The following is a 27,580-nucleotide window of genomic DNA, read 5'->3' as shown; positions in this document are numbered from 1 at the left end:
CATTTAATCTTCAGAGATAGACTGTTATCCCCATTTAATTCTCTAGAGTACAGTTCTAGAAGAGAGAATGCTGAATCATATAATAACTGTATGTTTAACTTTATAAGAAACTGCTAAAAGGATTTACAAATGGCTGTACCATTTTGCATTCTCACCAGCAATGTATTCTCTCCAAGTCTGTAGGCTTGTATTTTCATTCTCTTGTGTCTTCTGCAATGCAAAATAGATTTCATTTTGATGAGGCCCAATTTATCATTTTTTTCTTTTATGTATGATGCTGTTAGTATATCTAAGAATCCTTTGCCTAATTCAAGTTCATGAAGGTTTTCTTTCCTGCTTTCTTCTAGAAGTTTGATCTTTTTATATTTTACATTTGATCCATGGTTCATTTTGAGGTTTTTTTTTTTTTTTAAGTCTGAGGATTAGGGCAAGGCCACTTTTTGGCCTATGAAGATTAGATTAGATTTTTATTGCTATCTAACAAATAACCACAACCTTAGAAGCTTAAAACACCTATGTATTAATAACTCACAGATCTGTAGGTCAGGTGTCTGAGCTACATTTGCTTGATCATTTGCTCAGGGTATCAGAAGGCTGAAATCAAGGTATGGGCTAGGCTGAGATCTTGTCTGGAGGCTCTGGGGGGAAATTTTCCAAATTCATTCTTGTTATTGGCAGAATTAGTGCCTCATGTTTATGGGCCTATGGCGCCCTTTTCTTTGCTGGCTGTCAGCCCTGGATGCTTTCAGGAACTAGAGGTTACCCTCATTGCCGTGTCCACCTCCATCTTCAGGCAGCAATGGTGTACCAAATCCTTCTTGTGTTCTGAATGTCTGAATTCCTCTTCTATGACCAGACAGAGAAAACTTCACATGTAAAATGGCTCATATTAGCACTCCCCAGATAATCTCCCTAATTTAAAGTCAACTGCACCATGTAATATAATCTATGCATGGTAGTAAGATCTATTATAGTTGTAGTTCTGAGGATTATGCAAGGTGTGCACACAAGAGTGAAAAGGGGAAGAAAATTCTGAGAGATATTTTAGAATTCCTATTATAGATAACAGCTGTACTAACACCATGTGTGGGAAAATACTGTCTCTACTCTATTGAATTCCCTTTGTGCCTTTGTTAGATTCAATGAGCCATCCTTATATAGGTCTGTTTCTGGACTCTCTTCTGTTTAGTTGATCTGTCTATCCCTTCACTGATACCATATTTATTGGTTATGGCAGCTTTACAGTAAGTCTTAAAATCAAGCAGTGTAAACCCAAAACTTGATTCTTTTTCAAATTTGATTTAGTTTTTCTAGACCTTTTGCCTCTTTTTCTAAATTTAAAAATCAGTTTGTCTATATCTACAAAATATCCATCTGGGATTTTTGTTAGAATTTCATTAAACTTATGGACCACCTCATGGCTAATTGATATCTCAACTGTTTTGAATCTTTCAATCAATGAGTACAGTACGTCTTCCCACTTATTTAATCTTTTTGGTTTCTTTCACTGGCATTTTGTAGTTTTCAGCATGTGGTTTGTTAGTTTTATTCCTAACTATTTAAACTTTTTGCAGCTATTAGTATCTTAAAAAAATTAATTGATTTTTCCAATTGTCCATTTCTAGTATATAGACATACACTGAATTTTTGAGTAGTGACTTTGTATTCTAGAACCTAATTACACTCATTTATTATTTCTAGAAACTTGTACTTGTTTTTTGTAGATTCCTATGTTCCAAATAGATAATTTTATTGTGTGCAAATTGGGCAGTTATATTTCTTTCTTTCTAATTTATAAAATCTTATTGATTTTTCTCACCTTATTGCACTGGCTAGGATTACCAATACAATGTCAAATAGAAGCGGTGAGTGGGCATCCTTGTCTCATTCTTAATGTTAGGAAGAAAAGCATTCAATCATTTACCATTACATATAATATTAGCTATAGGTTTCTGTAGTTGCCCTTTATTAGTCTAAGGATGTTTCCCTCTATTCTTAGCCTGCTAAGAGTTTTTCAATCATAAAGAAAATCTGCTTTTTTTGAAATGCCTTTCCTCCATCAATTGATAAGATCATGTTTTTCTTTAGCCTCTTAATATGATAGATTTTATTAATTAATATTTGAATAATGGACCTGACTTGCATTCTTGAGATCAGTCAATCCCACATAAGTTGTGGGGCTTAGTCTTTTTATATATTGCTGGATTTGATTTGCTCATATTTTGTAGAGGAATTTTGCATTATATTCATGAAAGATATTGGTCTGCTGCAGTTTTACTTCATAGTGATGTTGTTTTCTGGCTTTAGTATCTGGATACTTCTGGCCTCATAAAATGAGTTAGAAAATATTCCTTCCTTTTCTATTTTTTTTGGGAGAGATTGTTTAGAATCAGTATATCTTTTTTCAAAAAAGAGTTTGCCAGTGAAACCATCTGGACCTGTGTTTTTGTTTTTTGGGGAGGGCAGTTTTTAAACTGAATTCTATTTCTCTAATAGGTAAAGGATGATTAGATTTATTTCTTTTTCAATGGTTTTTGGTAGCTTGTCAAGGACTGTTACATTTTGTTCACATGCACTTTGTCCATTTTGTTGAATTTATGTGCATAGAGTTTCTCATAGTATTCCTTAATTATTCTTTCAATGTCTCTAAAGTCTGTCATGATTTTTGATATGGGTGATTAGATGTTTTTCTTTTTGTCAATCTGGCTAGAAATTTATCAATTTATTGATCTTTTCAAGGAAGAAGAGTTTGGTTAATCACTTTTCCCTATTGTTCTTCTACTAGTAATTCCATTGATTTCTGCTCAAATCTTTTATTTTCCTTTCTTTTGCTTGTTTTGATTTTAGTTTTTGCTCTTAATCTTCTAATCCTCATAGAATAGATTATTGATTTGAGACTTCCTTTGTTTTCTAATATAGTCATTTAGTACTATAAGTTTATTTCTGAGCACTGCTTTAGTTGCATCCTACAAATTTTGATGTTATATTTTCATTTTCCTTTATTTAGGATATTTTCTAATTTACTTGAGTGTTTATTCTTTGAACCATGGATTGTTTAAAATTGTGTTATTTAATTTCCAAGTATTTGGAAATTTTCCAGTGGCTTTTTTTGCTGTTGTTATTTATTTCTAGTTTAATTCCATTATGGGGAGAGAACACATGTTGTATGATTTCAATTTTCTTAAATTTGTAAGATATGTTTTATGACATGGGGTATTGTTTATTTTGCTATATTTATATACACTTGAGAAGAAAGTGTGTTATGTGCTGTTGGGTGGAGTATTCTATAACTGTTGATGAAATTCAGTTGGTTAATGGTATTGTTCAGTTCTTCCATATTATTGTTGATTTTCTGTCTATTTGTTATACTGATCACCAGGGGAGGAGAACTGCAGTTTCTACCTGTAAGTGTGGGTTTGTCTGTTTCTCCTTTCAGATTTACCAGTTGTTGCTTCATGTATTTTATGGCTATGTTGTTAGGTGCATAGACACTTCATATAGACCCTTTTACCATTATGTAATGACCTTTATTCCTGAGGAATTTTCTTGCTCTGAAGACTACTTTATCTGATATTAATATGGCCACTCCAACTTTAATTTGGTATTTGCATGGTACATCTCCCATTATTTTATATTTAGTTTACCTATATTTTTTATATTGAAAGTGTACTTCTTTTAGACAGCATATCAGCATATATTTGAGTATGATAATCTCACTATGAGAATGATAAAATTCCCCACCTTGATAATCTCTTTCTTTTCATTGGCACCTTTATACCATTTAAATTTAATGTAATATTGATATGTTTATATTTAGACCTACATTTTCTTTTTTTTCTGTTCATTTCCTTTTTTCCCCTCCCTCTCCTACCTTCTTTAGGGTTATCTGAATTAGTTGTGTATGCCATATCCTCTATTGGATTTTTTATTATTATTTTTAAGTGGTGGATCTAGAAATTACAATATATATTTTTAACTTTTCACAACTTATTTTGAACGAATGTTTTACCAATTCAGGTGGAATGTAGAAAACTTTTCACCTTACAAGTCCCTTTATCCACTCCCCTTTTTGAAAACCCCATTAGACAATGTTAAAATTTTCTTCCAACAATCATATATATTTGAAAGATTTTAAGATTTAAAAAAAGTCTATTACATTAAACAGATATTTACCATTTCTGTTGCTGTTCTTCATTCCTGCTGTTCAAAGTTTCTCTTCCTCTAGTATCACTTCCCTTCCATCTGAAAAATTCCCTTGGCATTGTTTTTATAGTAATTCTGCAGGTGAAAAATTCCATTCTCACTTCTGTACAAATTGGATGAATTCTAATAATCTACCTTCAAGTTCAGTGACTCTTTCACTTGTCATCTTTTATTTAGTTGTTAATCCAATCCAGTGAATGTTTTTTGTTACTGCATTTTCAGTTCCAAAATTTTTATTTATTTATTTTTGTAGCTTCTATTTCTATGCTTATTTTCTTCCATTCTTTCCATTTGCTCTTACTTCTTGGGGCATGATTATAAAGCTGCTTTAAAGCTTTGGTCTGTTAATTCCAACATTTGTGTCATAAGGGTTGGTATCTGTTGATTGTCTTTTTACTTGTGAGATACTAGGAGTTTCCTGGTTTTCATATGCTGAGTAATTAAATTTATCTGGAAATTTGAATATTATATTAAGTGATTATGAATCTGGATATGTGGAGTGACATAGGGTTCTCCCATGGTGAATGTTGGTATTTTATCAGGAAATCAACCACATTAGGTATAAGATGCAAGTTCTTGTCTGCCTTCTGTTGCCCTGTGGTTCCAATGTCAGTTCAGTTTCAAAGTCTCTGCATTGCTTTCAGATATGCCCTGCATGTGTGCCATCCAATGTTCAGTCTGGGACTTGGGTGATGCTCTACTTTACAGTTCAGTTCTCAGTCTTTAGGGTGCCGTTTAGGGTCAGATATGAGCGTATACAACTTGGGGGTAAGTCCAAAGGTTTATGCACAACTTTATTGGATTGCTTTCTTACACTCTTTCCATTCTTCCATCTCCTCCACATTTTCTGGCTTAAAGCACAGGGCTTTAGTTTCTCTACACTGCACCTTGTTTCCCATAATTTTCCCATAATATTGTGCCTGCTCCCAAGATCAAGCAGTAAGAGGATTAAGAGAGAGAAAAAAATGCACTGGGAATTCTTCCCAAGGCCTCAGGACCTCAGTTCCTCTGGGTAGAATTTTGGGGGTCTTCCAACTATTGCTGCTATCATCACCACGGCTGCCTCAGGATAGCCTGGTATTGGGATGACAGAAAATGAAATAAATAGCAGAAACAAACCTACGGGATTTCTCTCAGTCTTCTGACCCACAGGGATTGCCTTTTCCTGTTCCTTGTTCCCCATACAGAGAATTTCTCTTACAGGTCTTTGGTCTTCCTTGTTGCAGAATTCTGGTCTTTGAGCAAACACAGGTCAAGAGAAAAAAATAGGAAATTCATCGCTGGTTTGATAGAACTCTGAATTCTTTTTCTTTCCACAGTCTGTCTGCAACTATTTAATTTTAAGAGTTCTTAGATAATTGCTGCATGCATTTTGTCCAGGACTTTTAAGTTGCATTCAGTGGAAGAGACATGGGGGAGTAAATATGCTTACTCCATCTTGACCAGAACTGGAAACCATCCCACAGATTTTGAATAACAAGTTCTATTTATTGCATTTAAAATCACTTTTTTCTGACATCATCTATTACCTAAAGATACATCTATTACTTACAGTAAAGCACCTATATTGGATCATACTTTATGATAACAGGCTAATAAATTCTCTACAATAGAGCAGAATGTTCATTGTTTGATAAATTTAATAAATGGGTGAAGCTTTTTGATATTGATGTTCTCAAGAGCATGCTGGAGAAGATAAATAAGAACATGCTTGCTAGAGGACAGCTGGCAGTTGTGAAGATAAAGACTGTTATCTCCACAACTGGGAAGATTCTGTACAGAGAAAGCAAGCATATTAAAGAACCCAAATGGCACTGGAAACAAATTTTGAAGCTGCTAATTTAAAAATCTGTTATAAACCTAGGATATTTTTAGGTGAACAATAGGTTACTGAAGTTATCTACTATCTCTAATAGAATTTGTCAAACTAGATTTATTTGAGCAATAAATGGAGTTATGAAACATTTTTAGAAGGAACTACAGAAAATAGAATATAATTTTAAATGGGAGTTATGGATAGAGAATATAAAGTGTAAGTCTACATTCAAATGAATAAATTGATTTTCCATGTTTCATGACAGAGAATATTTCTCAGGCCTGTCAATCGATATAAACAGATACAAAATATACAAGTTGGTACAAAATCGATGCAAAATAATAAAATTGATACAAATTGATGAAATAGTAAAAATTAAATATTAGAAAACATATTAAACAAAGATTATGCTCAGAAGGAATAGAAGCATACTCTAGAAAGAATCTTTTTGAGCTGTTAGGTAAATATAATGCTTTCTGGGAGCATTTTTCTTTAAGAGGTTTATCATTTTGAATGCAGAATAGGAGCTGTCTGTAAAACTGATGAATCTATTTACTAAATTAAATGAACTAAGTTTCCCAGAGACTGTTTCTTTTTATTTCCCAAGCAAGCCAGGATTTCATAAATACAACTAATTAATAATAGTTTATTTGTATGTATGTGTGTATATAAATATGCCATGGGCAGTGAAAGCATGTTTGGATAAGAAGAGGCTCATAGTTGGTCATATGGGTATTGTTCCAGCAACGTTTGTTGAATATATACTATGGGCCCTAAATTCTTTATACATGCAACACCTTATCCTAATAACAATCTAATGAGATAGGTATTGTTATTTTTCCAAATGTATACATTAAGAAAATTGAGACATAGATTGAATTTATTGCTCAAGTTCCCACACCTAGTAAGAGAGAGAGGCAGGGTTGGACCCATACCATCTACCTTCAGATTATGTGTGCTGACTTACTATATTAATATACCAATGAAGTAAATCATCAAACATGCATGAAATTTTGAATACTAGCAAGGAAACCAAATAGAACACTGCTAGGTATTGAGGGAGCTTAATTATATGTATTCCTCCATTATATTAAATTGACATTTCCTCACCTCAGTAACAAAGTCTGTAAGTGGGTATATTTAACACTGTTTAAGATTAATTGTCTAATATTAAGCAATTGTTTAAGATTAAAAAATATTACTAAGGACAGTTCTCTATCTGTGTGCATTTCTATGATGGCTGTTTTTAAAAGCATTGTAGTCAGTGGGTACAAACAATGAAGCATTCTAGGATGGCACAAAATGGGGATGGATCATAAGCCAAAAATAGCATTTAAATTTGTAGTTAAAATAATGATGGTGGAGATATTGCACTATCTCCATTCACTCTTCAATGGAAACAGGACAATGTGTGAAATTTTTTGTTTGATATGTGGTGGAGGCTGACAGAAGGCTGACGTGGAATCTTGAATGGGGGTGGGAGATGGACACAATGTTGACAAATTCCTGTAACTCTCCAAGTTCCTGGAATTGAGGAAGACAGAATTCCCTGCTTGGCTACTTTGGATCAGGGCTGGACTTGTTTACCTTTAACTTTCTAGGTCAAAGAGAAAACCTGCACTGCAAAATTTCTGTGCTGCATGAACAAGTCAACCCAGTCACTCATGATGGATGAAGATTTCCTGTGTTTATTTTTAACAGGCCTGCCTTGGTTATAAAAATACATGCCTTTTTCCCAGAGGATTTGTTAATCTAGGTAGAATGCAGGCATCAGGAATAAATTCGTTTACTTAGGGTAGTAGAAGAATGTACTAGTTGGTCCTATAGGCCCTGGGGCTTAGGCTGCTTGTGTGGGGGTCTAGCTCTACAGCGTGACAGTACTGTGATCTTGGGCCCCTTTGCCAGGCCTTGGCCACTCTAGGAAGTAGCTCACCCCACTCAGAAGGTGAGTCACAGGGAGGTGATGTGCCTTGCAAATCTGGCTATTACTGATTGAGATGCTAAAGGCCAAAACTGGAGGCTGTAGGAATCACTTCCTGAGGGCTCTTTCTAATGCCGTTGGAATACACTTCTGTATCGCTCTGTTGTGCAAGGCTTTCTGCACTGTGGCCAGAAGAAATGGAACCAGCACTCCTATGTGGGGGATTCCAGGAAAGGTTTGCACTGCGGTATGGCTCCATTCTCATGCTCTTTGTTAGCTCCATGAGGCACCCTACCCTAAATCTAGGATTGGGTAACGAACCCCAGGTAATTACCTTGCCAGAGAGTTCTGCCCTGTTGGTCTCTGAGGTTTAAAGAGTTGTAAGCATGTATATCATTTGGTGGATACTCCTGTTCACTGGCTTCTGCAGGGCAAAGCCTGACACCTTTGTTCTTGTTCCTGGCTAGCTGCAGAGATAGTCCTTGAAGAATGGAGGTTGGGTTTTGCTAACCACTTCGCCACCAGTATTAATGTATTCCACAGGAGGGAGGAGATCTGGATTCTAATGGAGAAACCATTCTGCTTTTTTTATATGAAAACCTCCAAAATAATACTGGAGGAATTTTTTTTTTAGAATTTTGAGAAAAAATTCTGTGATTTAGTTCAAGTGCTGCATTAAAATATTTTATTATTATTAAAAAAAATAGCTTTAGGTTTGAATGTGCATATGATGACTTAATTGAGAATTTGTTTCATATGTAAAGATCATTCTGAGTTTCTCTAAGCACAGGATCATGGCTGTTTTAAAGTCATTTCCATCAAAACGCAATTCATATTCATACTATCAATTTTTACCTTTTTTAAAACATTTACCTGCATCCTACTGTGGTAGTTTGTGGCTGAATGGCAAATTTTATGGGGATGAAAATCAACTGAAGGACATACCTAATAATTTAAAAGGCAAATATAGAATTAAAAAAAAATCGAGATGGGAAGTCACTGTAAAGTGTATAAATAAATATATATACCATGTGAGGATGTTTGAGTTCACTCAGTATCATGTTTGCATTACTGCCCCTTGGGTTTCTCAATACCTGTCATTTTACTAAAGCTCCAGTTTACTTACATGCTGGTATTTTATGGGAAGAGTCCCTGACATCAAAGTTGGTTACTGAGACGATGTGCTTTAAACAAGCAAAGCCTTGCTAAATATAGCTTAAAAAATGAACAGGTATCATTTAAAGGCTCTAATGGAACTGAGGATTTCTTTGATAACATTGACAAGGAAGTGGAGCATATAATGGTATCATTATAACCTGGCTGAACCAAATTCATGTCATGCTTGTGTGCCATTTGCACACACACTGATTTATGGTCCTGTTCTCTTCTGTCTGTTCTATCATGTTCAGTTTCTCTGCCACTAATCAATGCACAGTGACTCTTCTTCCTCAAGTTAGACCTTGCCTCCCTCCAGTGTAGGTGCTACGGAGTTTGATCTGAAGGCTCCGGTGTGCCCGGCCCTGGGCAACCCCAGTCAAATCTGGCAGTATTTAAAATCAGCCCAGCCCCACTTGGAATTATAAGTCTAAATCAGAGGTTCCCAAAGTGTGGTCCTGGAATTAGCAGTATCAGCACTGCTTGGAATGTGGTAGAAATGCAGATTCTTAGGCTCTGATCCAGACCTCCCAGGTTGGAGACTCGGAGGCAGAGGCCGGGCAGGCTGGGGGCAAATGAGACCTCCAGGTGGTTCTGATGGGCTTTCAAGCTGAGGGCCGCTGGTCTTGGTCTTGCTGCCCTGCATCCTGTCTGCCTGGGTTGACTTCCCGGATACTCACATAGTTCTGAACTTCAGTTTTCTCCCACTGATTTCCTCATGGGTGAGTCTTTGGTCTCTCTGGCTGGGTTTCTGCGCTGGTTTCGGATTAACACTTCAGTTCGCAGTTGGGATTTCCACGTTGCCTATTGGACTGGAACCTTGTCAGTTCCTTTCCTTAAATACATCACAGCTCTGCCTTTAGCCCTCTCCTGTCCTGGCTGGTGGACAAGTCTGGCATTGAATCGTTTGGATTACTGGGAGCCAGTTCCTATGGGGGCATTTCTATAACCTGGCAGCCCCATGCTGTGCCTCCTGGTAGGCTGTAAGAACGCTAGCCTGAATCGATCTCCAGGCCCCTCGTCTGTGGACACTATGGTTGACATCACCATCTTTTCTTTTTAGCTCCTGTCCTATAACCTGGATCACCGTTCTAACCTGCCTAAAGCCCCATTATTATATTTTCCTCTCCCTGCTCTTCTGGACACCAAGAGACTACATTAGTTATGGCATCTATTTGAAGTCAGTGGATGACTCTGGAAAACACTATAGGAGAGGTAGGTTAACACCTTAGGATAAAGCATGGTACTGATTTGGGCAAAGCTTCTTTCAGGGTCAGGAAACCAATAGTAGGAAACAAGTAATATTTGAATTACTTTAAGACCATGTTGACATCACTACTTTATGTTCTGAATATTTTGATTTACCTGATAGGGTATTTAATACTTTTATTTTGTGGGGATTGGTATCCTCTAATTTTTGTTTTCTATGCCTTAATTTTTCCATTCTCAGCCCATCTAGTAAATTTTAATCCAGAAACCTGAGCACATTACTGTCTTACAGTACATTGGGAACCCAGCGCTGTAGAGTTTAATGCAATGTGTGTGCTCATCCATAGAAAACTACAGGTAGCCACCACTGTAAAAGAAACTTCAGGTCACATTTATATGCCCAGAAAAATAATTCACTGAGCATTTCAAAACACTCTCCATTCACCTTTATTCAAAGCCCTTTTATGTCTTTAGCAATATCACAGAACTCTGGAAATTCTCTTTTCCTTGAATTTGGTTTAATGCATGAATTACTTGGTCCCATTTAAGCAGAAGCTTTCTTATAGCCAACTGGTGAATCTTGATTCTGCTTCCTCTTTGTCAAATGAATAAAAAAAAGTTTCCATAAATTTTTAACAAAAGCAATTTACATTTGTGGTTACATTCATTTAAGTTCTCATGTGGCAATTGTTTATTTAATCCTATTACATGTGTAGGTAAAATTGTAACATTTTCAGAATATCTCGCCTGTCTTGAGTTCATTTGCATTTTCTCAGAGGTGGAGAGAAGTTCATCTCCACGTTAATGGGTAATCAATTACCTGGGCAACCAAGGGTGTGTCTAAATCTGAAAATTTAAGGGGAGGGGCTAGCTTGCTTCTGCTAGAGCAGGAAGGGAAGAGAGAAGGCCCTGGACTGCAGTTTGTAAGCAATAAATGGATTTTAAACTTTATTTCTCCTTTTGACTGAATTCGGTTTTTAGAGGTATTTTGACCCGGGATTTTCTTTCCCCAGACTTACAATGTGCTAAGCACAATAACAGAGTCCTTGTCTGAAAGAATCTTCTTGAAAGTCATTTTCCAGTCAGATGGATCTTTTCCTGTCAGATGTGGGTATGAATTTGGGCAGGGACCAGGGAGGGGTGCATGGTCATCAAGATGGATGGCTTTGAGAAATAAAATGTGACTAACCTAAAGCACTATTACATCCTGGGATATGGAAATCAAAACCTACTTCAGAAAAATACTTAAAGACAGCAACATTTTAAAACAGATTTACCAATTTTCAAGACTGTAATAAGATACCTATTTTTGTCAAATTGTCCACTATATACATACTTCAGGTTTACAGCGACATCTTCCGGGCATTGTTTATTGGAGGGCCCCCTGACTGATTCCTTGACGCCCTTTTTCTCTGTTTGTCATCTTGTGTCTACAGGATCCCTGTAGCTAAACATATGGCTCACTAATCAAGTGTGTTTGAACATTTCCTGTGTCCCTAATTCTATCCTAAGTGCTATGAGAAGTTAAAAACAAATTCATTTTCTCCTTGGTATTATAACTTTTCTGTATAAACCTTAATATGAGAATCTTGAGGACAAGAACTGTGTCTTCCTCATTTTTGTAAACTCCATAAGATATCACATTGTACTGAATAAATATTGTTGGATGGAAGAATTCATAGAAAAATTTCATTTCTAGGGACTGGCAGTAAGAGATTTCTAGGATTCTTGGAAAAGTCAGTTCAGTTGGTAACAGATCATACTCTTTCACCTTGTAGATAATCAACTTGGCCCCAGGGAAAGTTAGCATATAGACCTGCTGCCATTGTACTCTTGACCAGGTCAGCAGTGCCAGAAATAGAATAGTGCAAGCCATGCCTGGTAACGATTTCCTTTGTTAAGCAGGACAGGACTTCTCACCTGATCTGCAGCCAGGTGAGCATGGGAGTCGTTCCTCCTCCGAACACCCAGACTGTGAAGAACACTAGGAGCAGGGTGGTGGTGAACATCATTTGTTTGGGCTGAGAGTCTGTGTCCCGGATAGCCAAGGCAAATGCTATTGCTCCTCGCAAACCTTAAGGGGAAAAGCAAAAGAGAAAAGAGAAAAGAAACATTTGCATCAGTCTCGTTCTCATTTCATTGAATTTATTTTTATAATTTCCTAATGAACACAATTGCCTTTTCAAATTAAACTTTTACTTTGAGAGCATTGTAAATTCACAGGCAGTTGTAAGAAATAACAGACTTACTAAGTGCCCTTTCCCTACTTCCCACCCTTCCCTTGAGTGATAACATTTTCAAAACTCTAATCCATCACAACCAGGATTTTGACATTGATACAGTCACAATGCAGTAGGTCCCATCACCACAAGGATCCCTCCTGTTGCCCTTTTATAAGCACGTCTACTTCCTACCCATACACTCCCTCCTTAACTTTTGGCAACCAGTCATGAATTCTCCATTTCTCTAATTTTGTTACTTCAAGAATGTTATATAAATGGAATCATGAGGTATATAACCTTTTGGAATTGGCTTTTTCACGCAGCATAATTCTCTGGATATTTATTCAGGTTGCCAAATGTGTCAATAGCTTGTTCCTTTTTATTGCTGAGTAGTATTCTGTGGCATGGACATTCCATAATTTGCTTAACCTTCCATCTGTTAAAGGACATTTGGGTTGTTTCCAGTTTTGGGCTATTACAAATAAGGCTACTGTGTATGTGACCATAAGTTTTCATTTCTCTGAAGTAAATGCCCAGGAGTGCAATCACTAGCATCAGATGGTATTTGCATATTTTTAAAAGAAATTATCAAACTGTTTTCCAGAGAGACTATACCATTTTACATTCCCACCAGCAATATATAATTCATCCAGTTGCTCTGTGTCCTCACCAGCATTTAGTGTTATCACTATGTTTAATTTTAGCCATTTTGATAGGTAGTAGTTTTTTGTGGTTTTAATCTGCATTTTCTTGATGACTAATGGTGCTGACCATTTTTTAATGTATTTATTTGTTATTTTTATACCCTCTTGGGTGAAATGGTTCTCCATGTCTTTTCTCATTTTCTAATTGGTTTGAATTTTGATTGTTAAGTTTTGAGAGTTCTTTATATATTCTAGATGGTACTCCTTGGTTGAATATACAGTTTGCAAATATTTCCTCCCACTTTATAGCTTTTATTGATGAAATCTAATCTGTTCATTTTTCCTTTTATGAATCATGTGTTTGGAGTCAACTCTAAGAACCTTTGCTTAGCTCTAGGTCACAAATATTTTCCCCTATGGTTTTTATTTTTTTCTAAAAGTTGTGTAGTTTTATACATTACATGCAAGTCCATGATCATTTAGAATTTGTTTTTGTATAAGGTGTAAGGGTTAGACTGAGGTTCACTTTTTTTGTGTATGGGTGTTTAACTGCTTCACTGAATTACTTTTGCACATTTGGGAAAAATCAGGTGGGTATATTTGTGCAGACTTATCCCTGGGTTCTCTGTTCTGTCCCATTGATATGTGTCTCTCCCTCTTCTATTAGCAGATGGTTTTGATTACTGTAGAGATATAGTGGGCCTTAATATTGTGTATATTGATTCTTGTATTTTGTTTTCAAACTTGTTTTAACTATTCTAGGTCTTTTGCCTTTCCATAAAATTTTAGAAAAATATTGTCTATGTCTACAAAGAAAATCTTTCTGGGCTATTTTAAAAATCACATGTCAGAGAACAGGAAAACCATTGAAAATGATAATTAAATAATATTTAAGAATTACTCCAGCCTTACTACATACTTTTACAGTTTATAATCTAAACTAATTTATTAAAACCTGCTTTTTCTTGTTTCACTTTTCTTCTTTAACAATATGCTACTTGAATTTTTATGAATCTGTATTAAATATATTCTCAAGAAGCAGTATTAAAGATGAAATGCTAAAATATCAAATAAAAATGTGATCACAATAAAAACAGACATGTCAACTCTGAAAAAGAGTAAATAAAAGTGCAAGTTGTAAAGGAAAGCAGTTCAAATGGAGCGTCTCCCATGGGTAACAGAAGACTTGCCAGACATTTATGGTCCCTGTTATATGAGGTAACAGGGCAAATAGGGATTTACAATGACAGCAAGTGTAAATCTGAGAGGCAGTGATTTGGGGTTTTTTATAAGAAGGTTTAGACACATACATAAAATATCAATAGTCTACTTTTTATAATATTTACTATATCATCTAGCTCTAAATTTCCAAATCTTTATTCATATAATAAAAAAAGTTTAGAAACTGGATACAGGGTAGGGTGAAGAAAACTCTATGTAGCCTGGTTTTCATTCCTGGGTCCCCAGTTGGAACACAGTGCTGCTTTTTCATCTCCATGCTGAGAATATGCAAGAGACAAGTGGCAAAACATAAGGCCCAGAGGGTTAGACTAGAGAGAATTAACATATTTTGCCTGAAACAAGGAAGCTTCAGAAAGAGAGAAGAACATGCACTCCGATTAAAAAATGCCTTCAAGTAACAAAATATAATGGAAGAAGGAAATCATTCTAAATCTCCATGTAGACAAGGAAAAATGGCCTGAAGTTAAGGAGGATAACATTTGAAATAGATATTAATGAAAAAGTTCTTGTACATCGGAAATCCTGAACACTTGAGATGGCTGTCCTCAAGAAGAAAAGTCCCCCGCCAAGAGACATCCAAGCATTCAGGCCAAGCTGGGGACAAGAGAGTGGGGGGTATTAATTACCCTTAATACTGGGGAATATTTAATAATGTTCTCTCCAGGAAGTATAACTGGTATCATTAGGGAATGAGAACTCAAGGAAATGTCCTACAACAGATTTCTGCATTTAAGGAGAGAATTTATAGGTGAAGGCATAGCTCTAAGCAGTGTTTAATCACAGTGCAAGATTAGATACAAAACGTGATCTTCTCACTTTCTCTTTTCCTCAAACTCACATTGCTAGAAATGTCTATGAAGCAGCACTTCCCCAAATTAGGTGGTGAGTCTTAGGAGTATTAAGTGATGAGACTCTTAAGTATTTGTTTTTTTTGGATATTTGTGTTTTGTTTTGTTTTTTTACTTTGAATTTTTGTGAGGAAGAAAAAGAATAAAAACTAGAAGAAAAGTTTAAACTTGCTTTATCATACTTATTATAAATGCTTTCATGTTAGATATCAAGGACAAGGAAGGACACAATCATTTATCTTCCTAAATATGTTTAATAATGTGTTGTTATTATGTTAAACTAGCATAACTATGTTCTTAAATCTAAATTATCTATACATGTGCAGTTCTTGGTTTAAAAATATACCCAAAAGATGTTATTCTGACTTAAAAAAATCCTATATATAAAGCTCTCTATATTTGCAGTAGATGCAATATAGAGATCTCCGAAAAAAAAATTAAAAAAGAAGGAAAAGTTCAGCCACTGCCTTATACATGTGGCAGGTTGAGAAACATTTCTAAGAAATATTTGCTAATTTGGTCCAGATTCTAAGATGTTGACAGGAGGATGCCTTCTTCATAAGACAATCATCTAACAAACTATAGACACAGGGTTTTTTGAAGAAGGGATCATCTGTCTGGTCACATGGGGTGTATGTGAGATGGCCTGGCAGCATGGAAAGCATGGAACTGAACCAGAGGAGCTTGCTAAGTGGCCAATGTGAAGCGAATTTAGAACTTCAGATAGGAACTATTACCTTCATCCCAATCATCCTCTGATTCCAAAGTTATCATACATTTGGAGCCCAGACCATTGTCAAATCAATGGCCATTCATTGCTTCATTCAGTACATATGTGTCTTAGTTTTCCATTAAAAAACATACGGATTGCCATAAAAAATACATTAGACAGGGTAGCTTCAACAACAGAAATTTATTTCTCATAGTTCTGGCATCTGGAATATTCAAGGGTACCAGCAGGGTCAGACTTTATGAGACCTCTCTTCCTGGTTTACAGAAGGCTACCTTCTGACTGTGGTGTCTGTTCTTATGATGGCATTAATCCCATCATAGGGGTCCCACTCTCACAACCTCATGTACATCTACTCTAATTACCTCCCAAAGGCCCTATCTCCAAATACCATCACCTTGGGCGTGGAGGCTTCAACATGAATTTAGGGGGACATAATTCAGTCCATAGCAATATGTGTGGATTACCTGCTATGTGGACTTTCTGTGCACAATTATCCTATCTTCTTAATATGATGGATTTGGGGAATTGAAGGCTTTAGGGTTGAAATTAATTACTTAGGCTACCAGAAAAATGCTAGAAATAAAAAAAAACTAATATTGACTTAAGGGTTTCTCTTAGCAAGAGACTATTTCCAAAGAACCCATACCATGTTACTGAGAAAATCAGGAAATCCAGAGCCTTTTGTCAAAACTTATCTTTTGTTTTGTTTTATGGCTACTTTGATCTTTGGATTTATCTTTCTTTTTCTCTTTGTTTTGGCCAAGTAATGGACATAATTCTGTATTTTTGGGGTTTGATAGACTATACCATTTCATTTTAGATGGGTTTGTAGAGATTTGACATATTTCACATACTCAGTTGTTAGTTAGCATCATCTTAGGGAATAAAAGAATTACCTGCAATTAAATGCGGTTTCATTTAAAATTGGCCTCTAAGGGATTCTTATGTTAATTATGTTGATGTTCTATTCATAACAATAGAAGACTACTGAACCAAGGAAAGTTTTCTAGCAAGGACCCCTGCTGTAGAAAATGTGCAGCTTTCTGTTTATTTTTAAAGAGCAAAAGAGAAACTTAATCTGTTATATATTTGCAAATGTGTTCTGAATGGGTGAAGGTCAAGATACGGATACATTTAAATCAGAGGAATATAAGTACCCTCTAGGGAGTTTTTATTGTAGGTGCAAAGCAATAGTCAAAAACTAAACACTTACTGAACACTCACTATGTGCTGCACATTACCCATGTTACAGTGGGGGAATTAAATGATGAGGAAGTTTGGGATTCTCTATTTCAGGGTTCATGGGATGTGGGGTAAAAGTGCAATATTTCCAGAATCTCTCACCTGGCCTTGGTCCTTTTACATATACCACTGCAGCTTCTCGCAGCCTCTAGGGCAAGGGGTGGAGAGAGGCTGTTCTCTCTTCTTCTCTGTTGCATAATTGATCTGGTACCTGTAAGTCACCAGAGGATCCACCCTGTGGAGCTTCTCTAGGAAGGGGAAGGGGGACAGGTGGACACAAGTGGGGACTGCAGAGAGACTGGGAGCGAGAGTAGCGGCCAGAGGGGCCGAATGGAGCCAGGCCTCATTGTGAGCAATCAGGCTTTCTCCCAACCTAGCCTTTCCTTAGACTGATTTTGGTCACACTGGGTTATTCACCCCATTTGGAAACATGTTTCTCTTGGAGCTGCATGGTCCTAGGAAAACGACCCTTTTAATAGGCAAACTGTGATAAGGTTTCTAGAGGTGTAAAAACATGCTTTGCAAATACAGTCTGATGAAGAAAAAGGTAAGATTGCTGAACGTCATAGGCTCGAATCATGACCATTATCAGCAGATGCGCAGTGTTTCAGGCACTGAGATGAATGGTGAGGGGAGAGAGGTCTTAGCACACGTGGTTTTCTGTGCCTGAATCATGTCCCCCAATTCAAATTCTCTCCAGTTCTTTCTCCTATGACCCTCACAGAATGTCATCTAAGTCCACTGGTCTTCAGAACTCAGCTGAACCACTGATTCCTTTATGAAGCCTCCTCTGAGGCTAGATCTGGATTGGGCTGATTTATATTCCTAATACAATCTGTGCTTGCCCCATCAGGGGATTTATGATATTAAGTTGTGATTGACTGACTCTGTTTATCCACAATATCTAAAGCAATGCCGGGCACATAATATGATGCTCAATAAATATTTATTGATCAAACCAATGAATGGATGAATGTTCTGCTTCTTTGTGATTGCACTGAACCTCCTAGTTTAATGGATTTGTGAGTAATTGTTTCTTTGAGTTCAGCTTCCACCCTTTATTTATTGGGAACCTTAAAGCCTTTAAAGACCCTCAAAGACTTTAAGTCAAGAAACCTGGAACCTGTTCTCAGGCCTGCCCCCAACAAGTTGCCTGATCACAAGCAGAGTGTCTCATCTGGATCTATATTGTCTCATCTCTAAATGGAGGTTTTAAGACTAGACTTACGGTCTCCTTGACAAAAAATTTGCTAAAACTACCTTGAAATAAAGACAGAGTTTATTTGAGCCAAACTAAGGACTGATGTCCAGAAACAATAACTCCCATGGGTAGGAGAAATGTTTCAAGGAGCCCAAGTCATAAAAAGGTTTTTATTTCCTTGGGGAGATGGTTAAAAAGTCAGAATTTCAAAGGGGTGTGTGTGTGTGTTCCATTTACATAACATATGCAATGCTAAAAAAAAAAAGTGTTGGATTTATATACATCTTGGCACAAAAAGATATTAAGGGGAGGGGCAAACATTCTTGCTTACTTTCTTTTTTGTCCTTGAGCAGAAATTCAGATGACAAAGGAGAGCAGATGTGGTGATGGTGATATATAATTTGTTTAGCTTTTAACTTGGTTTTAATGGACAGATGGTATTATAGAGTTAGAAAGTTTTAAATTTTCAAGGGTGACTCTCAGAATCTCATTTTGAGACCCTCAAAGTTAATGGAACTTTCTATACTTAGGCCTTAGAAATCATCTTTTTGGTGGTCCCTAGTATGGTGGTCACCTTTTCAGTCTTTAACTACAAGTGCACATCATAATCAGCTGTGGAACTTAAAATTGTGTGTAGTTATTGATGCTCTTGTCCTGACTCTAGAGGTTTGGAATCAGTAGAGGACGAGTCACGTGACAGCCCAGGCACCTCTCACTCCCCACTTCACCTTGTTCCAAGGCCCATTACTTCACACCGTGACTGACACTCTGGTCTTTTGGCCTCACAGCCTCCACCCTCTCCTCCCTCCAGACTCTCCATGTCCCTTCAGTCTCCTTAAAACTTGGCTTTATGAGTTTGCGATCTGACTTGGCACTTGTAAGTGGCTTCCCAGATCCCATAGAAACCCTTCAATTAGAATCTCACTCCATTTTTCCCATTACCTCCTGTTCTCCACTAAGAACTTTTCATGCCAGCAAAGTGGTCTTCTTTCTTCCCATAAATGGCTGTCATCCTTACCTCTGTGCTATGACCCTAGGTAACCCCTTGCTTCACTTCTTTTTGCCTCTATGCCATCCCATAAACTTTTCCTGGAATATTCCAGTCTACATTGTTCTTTCTTAGAAATCCTATAAGACATATTGCTCATGCCTCATGTATTATTAAATGATTGTCTGAGATGAATCAGTAGTTTAATGTAATCTGTTCTTTACCCTTAGTTCTTAATTATATCTTCCTTATAGTTCTTGTATCTTTCATATTACTCAAAACATGAAACTTAGTAAATTCTTTTAAATTGAATGATTGCAGTAGTTTCAGACCCTTTAGATATGAGGTGGTAATATTCATGCACTCTGTTGTTCGTTCGTTCGTTCATTCATTCATTCATTCATTCATTCATTCATTCATTCAGGATCCAGGGGGTAGTAGTAAATAAGAAGTAGTCTCTGCTTTAAAGGAGCTTCCAGATTAATTGGGCAAGAGGAAAAAGAAAGTCTCTGGTTAGGTGACATTTGAGCAAAGATTCACAGAATAAGGGAGACCTGGATATATTAAAGAAAAAACATTCCAGGTTTTTGGAACAGTAGGTACAAAGGCCCTGAGGCAAAGATATGCTTGGCATGTTCAAGTAGGCGCAAAGGGGCTGGTGTGGCTGGAATGGAATGAATTTGGCAGGGGTGGGGGGAGTGGAAGGAGATAATGACTAAGTGCAATAGCGCCAGATCATGTTGGGCTCTTGACTACGAAGGCTTTTGAATTTTATTTTGCAATGGAAAAGTTTTTGGCAGGGTAGTGACATGATCTATTCTATGCTTAAAAGGATCACCCTGGCTCTGCTATGAGAAACAGATTTCCAGGATGAAAGTAGCAGGTCAGTGAAGAGGCTGCTGCAACAGTCCAGGCAAGAAGTGAAAGTGGATCACACCAGAGTGGTAGCATGGAAGCTGGAATACTGTCAAAGATTGAAAAGATTTGCTGATGGGTTGGACTACAGGTCTGAGAAAGAGAAAGAACTCCAATAATGTATGTCCTGAGCAACTGGAAGAACTGGGGAAAACTGTCGGAAGAGCATGTTTGGATGTATGGCAGGAGATCAAGGAATATATTCTGGCCAGGTAATCCAAGATGCCTATTAGTTATCCAAGTGGAGAGGCTGAGTGAGTGGCTGGATTTAAGTGTCTGGAGTCCAGAGGAGAGGTTAGAGTCCTTTTACTGGAGAGAGTGTGAAGACGGGAGGAAAGTTTGGAGCTTGAAAAGTATAAGGAAGATAAAATATGTTTTAAGTCAAGTTCATTCTTGCCTCCAGGTCTGTGTGTGTGCTGCTCCTCCCAGGTTGCCCCTTGGGTGATCCTCATTATCTCAGTCCTCAGAAAGGCTGCCCTGACCATCCCACCTAAGGGCCCAGGTCTCTTTTTGTATGTCTTTTTATTGCACTTATCACCATCTGAAATTACTGTGTTTATTTTTTAATCTTTAAGATCTGTGTCTCTTCCTAAGAAAGTGAGCTTGGTAAAACCAAACCCAGGCCTAGAATGGTGCCATTCATGAAGTAGGCTCTCTTGAAGCACTGGATGAATGCATGAGAGAATGGATGAGGGAAAGGTCATATTCTGCATTTGAAACACAACTGGAACCAAAAAGAAAATGAACAGTGTGTGGACAGGGATTCAGAAATGTACCCGAGAAGCTGACCATCCTTTAAAAGAAATGTCACTTAGATGAGTTCTTTTACTGTCCTTCTTTCTATGTGGGATACCAATTGCAATCCCTTATTTCACTTTAAGCGAGGGGTTTGCTTTCAAAGATTTAACACATTCTCATCTTTACTCTGATAAATCACGCCTAGTTTGGGTCTACAATTGAATCATATATAGCTTTTACCCTTGCTGAAGTCCCATGACCTTGCAAAGGGTAACTACTTTCAGCAAAAATGTCAGTCTGGTTTCAAAATACATTTTCCAGGATAGTACAACCTTGCTACACAGTTCCATTTTCAGTTCAACATTATTTTATCACATGGAAGTGAAGCCAACAGATTGTTTCTGTGGAAAAGCCTTCTGCATTCAAAAATAAATTGAGTTTTTCTGGAAACTAAGTCTGTATTAGAAAGCAGAACTTTCTCTCCTTCATTTCTCTTCCTGAACTTGAATCATTTACACTTAAGGCCACTGAGAAGCAATGCAACATAACTTCAGTATATTTTGCATAAAATGAAGTTTGTTATGGATGCCTTGGGCAGCCAGGAAAGGTAATTGTAAATAGGATTAGCTCTGTCACAGCTCTGAGTCAACATGCATAGAATGTGCCTCTGGCTTTGGAAGTTTATTTTTATGTAGGTAAGGTGGATGTGGTAGTAAACTGTGGAACAATCATTTCTACCAGCTGAAATCTTCAACAGAGTGTTTCCAGAGAAAGGCTAACAGAGATCAGAAGGAAGTCAACATTTTGTGAGCAGTACCCAAATAATGGCCAGGTTGTATTCCCAAGGCCAACTTGTAAGTTTTATGTTTAGACCAGTGGTTCTCAATTTGAGAGATTCTGTCCCCCAGGGAATATCTGGCAATGTCTGGAGACATCTGTGGCTGTATAACTTGAGGGTGGGGAACACAACTGTTACCTAGTGGATAGAGACCAAGGGTTCTGCAGAACATCTGACCGTGTATAAGAAAGCCCCACAGAAAAGAACTGTCTGACTCAAAATGCCAATAGCTGCTGGGGCGAGGAGACCCCAGTTTAGACACTGGCCTGCTTTTTTGCCATAGGAGCAATGTTATAAACAGTGATAACTGTCCCCCTGAAGAGGGCTATTTTGGCAAAGATGGCTGTCTGTCCATGAGAATTTATTCTTATCACCTGTGGTATGCTGCTGAAACTGCATAAACCACATTTTCAGGCCTCTCTTGCAGCTTGGTATTAGCATCTGGTTGATCCTTACCAGTGAAATGAGGACAGAAGTAATGCATGCCAACTCTGGGCCAAGGCTTTTAAGAAGCAGCTGTTCCTACCCCAGTCTCTCTTTCCCCTTCCGCTAGCAGGTTATAAAACACAATGTGTCCCTAGAGCAGTAGATCCCAAACTTTAGCTACATCAGAATCACCCAGATGCCATATTCAACCTCAGACTGCTGGGCTCCCTGCCAGAGTGTCTGATTCAGTGGGTCTGTGGTGGGGGCCTCAGAATATGCATTTCTACTGCTGGCGCATGGACTAACCATACTTATAGAGTCCCTGACTTAGGTAGTTATGATGCCACAAGATAGGAGACTGGTGATGCCTGAATCCCCACCTGGAGGAAAGGCATCTTTTCCCCCACATCAGTGTCACTATCAACCCTGGCATGAGACATGAGCCAGAGAGGATTTACTACTGTGGTGCAACCACTGAATTTTGGGAGTCTGTGCATTCCAGCAGCTTAGCCTATCCTCAGGCTCTCTATATTTACCTACCCTTCATCCCTCTCCCTTACATGTTCCTGTAGAATCACAGAATATTTTTAAACAGATAAGGAAATAGCAGCTGGGAAGGATGGAGTGGCCAAGGTTATACAGTAAATGGTATAGTTGTTCCATCTGTGTTTCCTCCCCCACTGCTGAATATTTAATCTATAATAAAGATAAAAATATTATGGTTAAGAATTGGAGTTTTAAAGAAAGATGGGAAGATAATTTCCTTCCCCTTTCTTGGGCAGAAGGTCAATCTGAGGCGACATTCTGAAATAGGTATTTTGCCCTTTGCTCCCCTGCCCTGCTCCTTCTCTGCCTTCTCTCCATCCTCCTCCCCATTTTCTCAGCATCAGTGACATCATGTTCCCACCCACAGTCCAGGCCACCGGGATCTAAAATGCTTGGTTCTTGACTCTCCAGTCAAAACTCCCACTTCCTTGGGCCGCCAAAATGAGTTTCCTGCCAGGAAGAAAACAACTGAAAACATCAGAAGGAAGAAATAGCACATAATCCTCTCGAAGGATGTGTGCTTTAAAATAATTGTTAACATATGTACTTTCATGTTTGCTTGTGGGATTTAAAACAGCTCCAGGGAAGTCCAGTGTCATTTCTCAGACACTGAGAGAAGGGCGTGGCAAGGGAGCGTGAGGCTCTAGAGAAGGGCAAGCCTGCCAAGCCCGTCCTGGTGTCTCCAGTCCTTGAGTGGAACCAATTTTTTAAAGATTTCCTGGTACTTTTGGAAGAGTCCTCTAGGCAAAGTCCATGCGAGCTGGGCAGAGGGCCTGGAACCCAGCCCTGCTCACAGAGGCTTGGCATGTCTGTGAAGGACTCGGTTGCCTACACAGCATCTGAGCCACCCCAGTATATCAGAACTAATGCAGAAAGTGCCTAAGTTACTTATTGGATCTTTGGACATTTAGCACAAGGCATTTTTAAATGTAACTGCTTCTTGCTCATTTGCACATATAACTGATTGGAGTCAATCTTACTGACATCTCTTGAACTCTATCCACAGAACCTGGGGGCAGAATTAGAGGGATCTATGCCTGCCAGAGGTAGGCTTATTTTTTGAACTTGGTTCACATGTGTTGATAATTTTCTAAGGTTATATCTACATAATGCCAAAACAAGCAAGCAATTCATAAGCAAATTCAGGCAGAAAATGGGGAAAAATAATGTAGTCCATTTGTTTGCCTCAATGGCGGGTTAGTTTAGATAAAACCGCCAATCAGATATTCATAATATCTGTGACACTGTGGACATCCTGAAATATTGAAATGTACACAGAAATTTCCTGAATTAAATGCTGAAATTTTTTATTTTCCTATATCCTGCTGGGACCTTATTCTTGAAACATAGGGAGGGTGACAAGCATTCTGGACGGTCTTCTTTCTTTACTCGGCACCTGTCAGGGGCTGGCATGTGCTTGCAGGCTGCAGGCCCTGACTGGATAGGACGGTCAGGTTATCTGCAAACTCTTGCCACTTTCTTGCACTCAATAAATGTTCAAGCAGACATGACATTTTGCATGTGTCAGTTTGTCCCAGAGAGGGCTACAATGTATTTTCCTTACAAAATCTGGGACTTGGAGTTATAACATTTTGATACATGTATTGGCACCAGGAGTAAGTCACTGCTGGAACTAAAAGTAAACGATTAACAACTGTCCTGGAATGCAGGGAGGGAAGAGCCTTGGGTTTTCCGCAAGCATGTCACTAGCACTTGGCATTGGCTTCAGACTATGTCCTCAGTAGTGATGTAACAGTCAAACCTCCGGTGGAATGAAAACCTCAGTCTCTGATAGGAGCTTTTCCCAAGAGCATTGTGAGTTTCTAAGAGTCATGTCTCTGTAAGGCACTAACAGCCATCTCATCTGTGGTGGTTAAAGAAAGTGGTGGAAACTCCCATCCTTTGAGTGTTTCCTAGGTTGCCATCCCTGGGCCAGGCATTTTATATATATTTTCTAGTTTGGTTTTCAACATTGAGTATCTAGGGGAAGTGGTATTATACCCATTGTACAGCCAAGGAATTTGCAGGGTGGAGAATAAAGCAGAGCTTGCTTCAAAGCCTGAGTTCACTGCACTTCACCAAAACAGTCATTCCTATCTAGATAATATCATGGTGTGCCAAAGAGCAGAATCTAATTTTCTGCCTAAAAATGCAAGAGATAGTAATTTTTATTTCAAATTTATTTTGGGGCTAAGTGAGGAGTGATTATATTTGACTTCATAATAGCCGAAAACAACTCTATGGGGCTGGCCACAGGTCTAAGCCAGTTCTCAGATGTTTTGAATTTATCATAATCACATAAACTTTTCTCAGCATTTGAAACTATGAGGACTTAATAGGACATGCAATTCACATGGGCCTACTACGCTTGTCTATTTTGTCGTACAGCACTGCTCATGGTTATTCATTATTCAAGGCGACTTTTTCTGTGACTCATTGACACACTGGTTAAAACATTTTCATGACTTACTTCCTGGATAATCTGGTTAACCCTGTCCCATTGAAGACCTCAGAAGACCTACTCCAGTTGGCTGCACTGCTCACTAATGCCTGCTCCTGGCCACAGTGGGTACCATGTGAGAGAGATGGGGACTCAGTGGAAGTCATCTTCTCTAATGGAGAAAAATTCATGAGCCAGTTATTGGCCTTGTACTGGTAAGGAAGAAGAGTGGCCTAATTAATTGCACAAGATATGCCCGGGGCAGGAGGGACATATAGCATGGGAGGGTTGAGAGAATGCTGGGCTGTGTGTAAGGGGCTGCAAAGAGGTAGGCCTGTCCAGGAATGCTTGACAGCATGATGACACCTCCAGTCTGTCTCTTTCTGGAAGTAGAACAAAGAGAGAAAGAAGGAAAAAAAGATTCCTGTTCTTAGAGGACTGGGACTCTCAGATAACTCTTGTATATACACTGAAAGAAATCTTTTTTCCTGCTCTGAAGTTAGGTTTAGTTTGATTCTTGAATCAAATCATCTGGTAGAAGTCCCAGAGTTTTCAATGAGATCTCACGTTTTTAAGTGGAAAACAAACAGTCCACCCCAACACAAAACAAGCAAAGATTTGTAAAATGTTCTTATATCTGAATGCTACTTTTTGTGAGGTGTTAACAATATTTACTGTTATCAACACTCAGGAAAGGGTTTTTTAGCTGGAAGTAAGTAGATGAACAATATTTTCTTTCATTTAAAAAACAAAAGGTTTTATTTGTTGATCTTGTTCCTTAAAATGATTGTTGCTTAGCTTCCATCTGTAGAACTAGGCAAGCTTGGTTTGAGGGTTGCCTGTGCATGAATTCTGGAATTGGAAGTTCCCAGGGCTGAGAGGACAGGGATAGTCCTTAAGTGGCATTTATGTGAAATTACACAATTTTTCACTGGATAGATGATGTTGCAGGTTGTTCATTCATTTGCCTACTCATCCACCAATTACTGGTGGAAGGCTATTTGGTTTCAAGTGGTATCTTGGGTGCTGAGGTATAGAGTGAACCAAACAGATAAGCATTTGGCCTCACAGAGTTTCCAGTCTAGAGGGAACAAACAGCAGGCAAGCTGAAAACCACAGTAGAATGCAACGGGCAGGAGGTGAGAAGTGCTGGGTGCTATGGAAACACACGAAAGGGACCAACCCACATTTGAGGAGTTGTCAAGATTTCCTTCAGGAAGTGGTATCAGCCAAGATCTGAAGAATAAAAGGAGCTAGTTGAATGAAAGAGCGAAGGTGGGTGGATGTGGAAAGAGTCCTGGGCAGGGAGCCTGAGTGAAAGGGGGGAAATACCTCAGCACGCTTGGCAACTGGCAGAAGGCTAGTAACTGAGTACACATTGCTGTGCAGATCAGACGGCAAACGCAAGAACAGCAAGTGGGAATGGCATCCAGGTGGGTCTAAGGTGATGGGAGGGGAGGTGGGAGAAATGGGCTGAAGGCGGAGAGGCTCAGAAAAGAGACCACGAACTGTGATTATGTTATGGGAAGTGCTTCTCAAACTTCCATGTGCACATGAATTATCCAGGGATCTTACTTGAAGGCAGATTTGGCTTCACTATTTCTAAGAAGCTTCCAAGTGATATCAAAGCTGCTGGTCCAAGGACCACATTTTTGGGTATCAAGGATCAAGGGAGTATGAAAGTATCTCTTTTACCTGGTAATTGTGAGAAATTCCTGGAGTTCCATTAGCTTGTGTAGTCACATGGATTCTTGCTCCTCGGCAGAACTGAAACAGAGCCCTCTCCTCCCCACTTTCATGGATTCTGTTTATATTTTCTTCCTAGCTACAATTGATATGTCATCTGGGTAAGGCCACTGCTGGGCCAAAGTCTCAGACTGGGTCTAACAATGCCTGTGTGGTGGCTCACCAAAAAGACACTGAAAAAGGTGATCTCCCACATCTGGCAGTGTTTCTTGATCTGTCCTTTCATAGAACACTGGTATTCTGTGAGCTGCAGAACAGACTGTTCCCCAAAACTTGAATAATTATGGCAATCCTTTCACCAATGAAGGGAAAAAAGGAGGGCGCTTACAGGAAAAATTTTCTTGAAGTTTTTTTTACATCCCTTTCTCTTAATCTTTTGGTGCTGGCAGCTATCTGAGAGCTAATGAGTGCAGTGGACAGCCAAATTAGTGACAAACAAAATTAGCAGCAAAGCCTGGTGGCACTCGGTGCTGTTGTCTTTATGGTAATGTGAGCTCATGGGTGATA

The 27,580-nt window shown here is 38.3% G+C and overlaps 1 protein-coding gene across 1 annotated transcript in view; it reads right to left on the bottom strand.

Annotated features, from left to right (window-relative positions):
- SLC9A9 (solute carrier family 9 member A9) overlaps positions 1-27,580 on the bottom strand; it is a 544,320-nt gene that overhangs the window by 168,617 nt on the left and 348,123 nt on the right. The window contains exon 12 of the mRNA XM_073232241.1: positions 12,225-12,378. Coding sequence (XP_073088342.1) covers positions 12,225-12,378 — 154 coding nt within the window. The remainder of the gene's footprint in view (positions 1-12,224; positions 12,379-27,580) is intronic.

The sequence above is a fragment of the Manis javanica genome, chromosome 3, assembly GCF_040802235.1.
Source record: "Manis javanica isolate MJ-LG chromosome 3, MJ_LKY, whole genome shotgun sequence".
Classification (NCBI taxonomy): Eukaryota; Metazoa; Chordata; class Mammalia; order Pholidota; family Manidae; genus Manis; species Manis javanica.
The sequence above is the reverse complement of the archived record's forward strand: the minus strand, read 5'-3'. Positions and strand labels throughout refer to the sequence as shown.